The 4,983-nt window shown below is 53.8% G+C and overlaps 1 protein-coding gene across 1 annotated transcript; it reads left to right on the top strand.

The window, feature by feature from the left end:
* Positions 1-252: 252 nt before the first annotated feature.
* On the top strand, positions 253-3,526 carry LOC104576193 (putative methyltransferase DDB_G0268948). Its single transcript, XM_010223562.2, has 7 exons — positions 253-270; positions 600-724; positions 996-1,156; positions 1,455-1,668; positions 2,174-2,274; positions 2,593-2,730; positions 3,335-3,526. The coding sequence occupies exons 2-7, from the start codon at positions 614-616 to the stop codon at positions 3,423-3,425; spliced, it is 816 nt and encodes a 271-aa protein (XP_010221864.2). The 5' UTR covers positions 253-270; positions 600-613; the 3' UTR covers positions 3,426-3,526.
* Positions 3,527-4,983: the final 1,457 nt, after the last annotated feature.

Genomic DNA, 4,983 nt, shown 5'->3' with positions numbered 1-4,983 from the left:
ATTCCTGCTTGCTCGCTGGGATAACCGGGACACAGAGAGGCTTCCACTGGAAGGTATTATCTTATTAAAGAGAGATACCAGGAGCTGCTGGCTGCTGTGAGCTTGATGGACCTGTGCCCGGTTGGACCATGGGTTTTTTAGGGATTAAATCCATAAATAAAGGGAGGAGCATCAGAGGTTAGAAAGGCAGAGGGGTGGTATTGGTGCGACGAGGAGAAATTCTGCTAGTACTAAAACATGAAGGAGCTAAAAACATTTCTTTTCTCTGCTGTGAGTTTAGGGGCTTTAGTTTTGTTTTTCCTCCCTACTCTGGCAGGTCCCACAAAGTCACAGGTATCCCAGGTGCGATGGATATTTTTATTTCATTTTACTTAGTCTCCTACCTCCAAAGGGGGAAAAAAAAAAAGAACTAAAGAGGAAGTGTTTAAAACCCTAGAAAGCTTTTCCTTCTCCGAGCTCTTCCTGCTCTGCTTCTGCTGGGAAGGGCCGGGATGCAAAGTCTGCAGCTCATGCCAAGTCTTCCCGTGGCCGAGCCGCTCGCACGCGAGGCTGCCCGCAGGAGGGAGCCAGGGGATGAAGGCGGCGCTTCCTCCCGGCAGGCGCCCGCGCCGGGATGGCCACGCAGCTCTTCGAAGGGAAAGGACACGCCGCGGTCTACCAGAAATACCGCTTCGCTCCCGGCAAGGAGCTGCAGCAGCTCATCCTCTCCTACGTGGAGGAGAAGGTAAGCGGTGCCCCGGGCCTGGCGGGGAGAGGAGGTTCCATCTCTGCTGGGGATGCTGGCCTGGGCATTAGCGCGGGGAGCAAGGATTCAGTGGGACACCGTGACGGTGACTTGTGCAGGGGAAAACATGGGCAGCCAAGAGCATTCCTGTGGGATATCCTATAACTAGATCATTCCCGTGCGCGGGGAGGGGAAGGAGAGGGCTGGAAGTTGGTCTCACCTATGGGGTGAAATTAGCTGGCTGCTGAGACGCGTCTGCTCCTTCCGTCAGAGGACCAGCCCCACGGAGCTGGTAGTGGACGTGGGCTGCGGGTCGGGACAAGGCACCCTCTTCCTGGCGGAGCATTTCAAGAAGGTGGTGGGAACGGACATCAGCGAAGCTCAGATCCAGGAGGGCAGAGACGCGGCCTGCCCTCCAAACTTGTCCTACCTGTGAGTGTCGCACACGGAAACCTCGGCTCCTCGTGCAGAGGTGGTGTTTTGTGGGGCGGGCTGGGGCTGGCAATGGAAATCCCTTCAGAACAGAGCCCTCTCCGTACACATCTCATGGAGAGGGTGTCCTACCTCTGCCCAGGCAAGGTGGGGGCGGAAAAGGAATTATCCAAGATTGACAGTCCTGCCCCTTGGGGTCTCACAGCGGAGAGTTGTGTCAAGCTAGAAATTGCCGCTGGCTCCATATTCTGCTCACTAATTGAAGTATTAAACACTGCTTCCCCCCACCCGTCCCCAGTGTGTGCCCTGCCGAGGAGCTGCCGTTCGAGGATGGCTCCGTGGACCTCCTCACCTCATTCACAGCCGCGCACTGGTTTGACATCGAGAAGTTCATGAAAGAAGTCGTGCGCGTTGTGAAGCCGCACGGTTGCATAGCCCTCAGCACCTACACCGTGGACATGAGGCTGCACTACGGAAACTGCTCCGAAAAGCTGACCCAGATCTTCGAAGAGGTGAGGCAGCGAGACCCCAACCCCAGAGCTGGGCAGCTGCTGCAGGCAGGAGGAGCAATGGGCTCAGGGGCAGACACTTAGGAAGAGCAGGTGCTCCATCCATCTGCTTCTTGCTTTGATCCTGCTCGGGACTGAGGATGGGGCTGCCAGCCCTGCATGCGCCTTGGCTTTGGTTTCACTGCAAGGTCTGATGACCATGAAAGTAATGTGAAATACAGGCTCTTTTAAGAGCAAGAGACCAATAATGTTTTAGCAACTCATTAGAAAGCAACTTTCTGTTATAAATAATGGTGGAGGGAGGAGGACAGAAGCCTATAAAATGGTATCCTGAAATCTTGATACTGCACATGTGTGGTGAACTTTAAAAACAGGGAATATAAAATTATGATAATAAAGTTTGTGTGTGTACCTCAGGCATTAGGGCCAAGAAAGCCTGAGTTACAGTGGAGGCTGAGAGCTGTAAGTGGTTTTGTTTTAAATCTCCTCTCTCTGTCTCTCTCTCCAGGTCAAGGATCTGATTTTTAAGTACTCGCACGGTAGAATAAAGCACGTCTTGGAGAACTATGAAGAGATATTTGAGGCATTGCCATTCCGAGACAAGAGGAGGTGAGGAGGAAGTTGTGGGTGAAGCACCGAGGGGAAAGGAGGAGGAGGGAAGAGGCAAGGAGGAGACACATTAGCAAAGGGGGGTGGGAATGGGTCTGGGTGACCAGACTGTATGTTAAATGGTACCCAAGACACAGCTTTTCCAGCAGTTTATCCATGACAGCACCTGACCCACCAAACACCATAATGAGTAAAGCTCCAAGAGGAGGAAACATCTGATGTCGTGGGTCTTCAGTCACTCAGTTTGCAGTGGTCCTTGGTCAGCTGCCTTTTGGGTCTAATTTGCCAATTCTCCTTTCTTCCCCTGCTTCTGTCTAGAATCACTGATATCTTCGATAAAATTCCGATGACGGTTGCTGGTGTGGTTGGTTACTTGGAGTCTGTCTCTCCATTTCAAACCTACATGAAGCATGACCCTCAAGCTGCAAAAACACTCCTCCAAGAAACTGAAAAGAGGTAAAAATTGCTTAGGAAAGTAAGCAGGATATGGAAGAGTCCCTCATGCACTGAATGAAGAGAGGCCACAGTGAGACCTTTGGAGCTAGAAGTGGCCATTACAGCAAGGTGCTTGCTCCTTCCCCTCCATTCTGGATGGATATTTGGCAGAGACTTTAAGCATCAGCTGCTCGCAGCACTTCAAAGCTCAGTTTAAGTCAGTCAGGCTGGCCCATGCACCTGCACGGTGCAGCAGTTCAGTTTCATATCGCAGGTCTTTTAGTTAAGCTTCTCAGCTCAACTTTTGATTAACAAAAAAAAAAAAAAAAAAAAAGGTAGATTACATCAGTACCTGATGTGGTGCCATTTTGGCCCATGCCAAGGATACTCTACAAAGTGAGCAAGGGAAGAGCAGCCATCCCCAGGGCACGTGGAGTGTCTTCCCGGAGCAGAACAACCCTTGTGCATAGGCCGTTAGATGCGTCCTGCATCTGGGATGAAACTCCTGGTGCTTTGGAGGAGTTTTGCGCAGAGCAGGGCTATCCTGGCTGTGCATGTCACCCCAGGTCCTGTGGCAGCGGGGTCTGCCTGGACACAGGGAGTCCCGTCCTGTTTCTTGTTTCAGGTTCCTGGACACGATGGGAGTTTCCTCTCGGGAAACCCAGCTGGAGTTCTGGGTAAGGCACGTCTGCGTCCTAGGGTGCAAGGGACCGTGAAAGGAAAACTCTTCGGCTGGTTGAAGGAGAAAAAATGTGGATCTCCTACTATCCTCTTTGTAACCACTCATATTCCTTGGAAAGATTGATAGTGATTCTTTTTTTAATTTTCTTTGGTGATAAAGTTCTTATCTTCTGTGGAAAGCAGCCATGGTTTCATGTCTGCTCTTAGTCCATAACAGCCTTTCTGTGGTGCCTGCCCAAGGAGACAGCCTTGTCCTACCCAGCGCTGCTACTGGGAGCAACCAGTTTCCAACTGCAGCTGTCGGCCTGCGCTGGGGATGAGCATTACTGACACAGCGGAGAATCTTGCTTATTTTCTTGCACAATAATTAAAGCAAAATGTTTACAAATAAAGCTGTGGTTTTGGTTCCTTTTTAGCAGAGGCTGCGGAGCACCTTCTGGGCTGAGACTAAGCGGGCTTCATGGTCATCATTCACCCCAGCACCTCCGTGCTCAGTGCCCGTTTGCTTCCCAAGCACGAGGTGCCTCCCTGCAGAGAGAGGACAAGCCCCAGGCTGGCCGATCTCCAGAGGAATTTAGGCTACCCCCCTTTCCCCAGCGCGCTGCAGCTCTACAGAAGGTCCCAGGTGTGAATGTGTCAGGCTGGGTAGGTGCAGGACGGGCTACTCTGTGCCCTCCTGGCCTCTCTCCCGGGTGGGGAGAGCTCTATGGAGCTGTGTTTGCGCTTGCAGAGCGCCCAGCCGCACCGCGAGGCCGCGATAACGGCCGCATGGCAGCGAGGAGCAAACAGAGGTGGATGGAGCGCTCCAAAGCAGGGAACAAACTGGCACGGGTCGCCTCCTGTTTGCTTTCCGGAGCCTTGCAGGACGCCAAGCCCTTGCAGGTGCGCCTCCCATTCCCGTAATTCCTGCCCCAGCAGAGAAGGCTGCTGTGGAGAGGGCAGCCAGAGCTGTGTGCTCACCTCCGGAGCAGATTAGCTTGTTGCTTTATCAAAGACACCAGAATGGGAGTTACCGAGTCACGGTCCTCTAAGGGATCCGGGTTTCTTACCCTGGGCAAAGAGGAGTTGGGGGCCGGCCATGACCTGGGGGCTGAGCAGCCTGTGCCCCCTGGTCACAGCAACACGCAGGAGGTCAGGTATTAGGAGGGTTGTGGGGCAGATGCCCTCGCAGGTGGAGATGCAGCTGGTTTGTCATCTCCTGCAGGAGCACTAGAGGTCCCTCCCTGCCCAGGATTCCTCCATGGGAAGCAGCCTGGCCTGCACGAGGGCTGCTGGCCCAGACTGACAGGGTCCCCATCCCCAGCAGGGCCTAGTCACAGGAGCAACCCCGCAGCCCCCAGGCCCTGCACATCCCCGCTGCGCTTCCCAGGGCCCTGGGGAAGGAGAAGTGCCCAGGAACACACCACACGCTTGTGCCAGCTGCATGTTGCAGCGTCGCTGTCCTCCGACCCAGACACTGTGTCCAGGTCTTTGATCCCAAGTGTGCCATGGAATGGCTCTGCGTGGCTGCTCTCTGCAGGTGAGACCCTGCTTGTGTCCCTCACAGTCCCTGCTCCCTGAGGAGGGGCATCTAGAGCAGCTCTGGAGCCAAAT

This window comes from Tinamus guttatus, unplaced genomic scaffold, assembly GCF_059628265.1.
Source record: "Tinamus guttatus ecotype Peru unplaced genomic scaffold, ASM5962826v1 Tinamus_guttatus_pri_ptg000197l, whole genome shotgun sequence".
Classification (NCBI taxonomy): Eukaryota; Metazoa; Chordata; class Aves; order Tinamiformes; family Tinamidae; genus Tinamus; species Tinamus guttatus.
The sequence above is the reverse complement of the archived record's forward strand: the minus strand, read 5'-3'. Positions and strand labels throughout refer to the sequence as shown.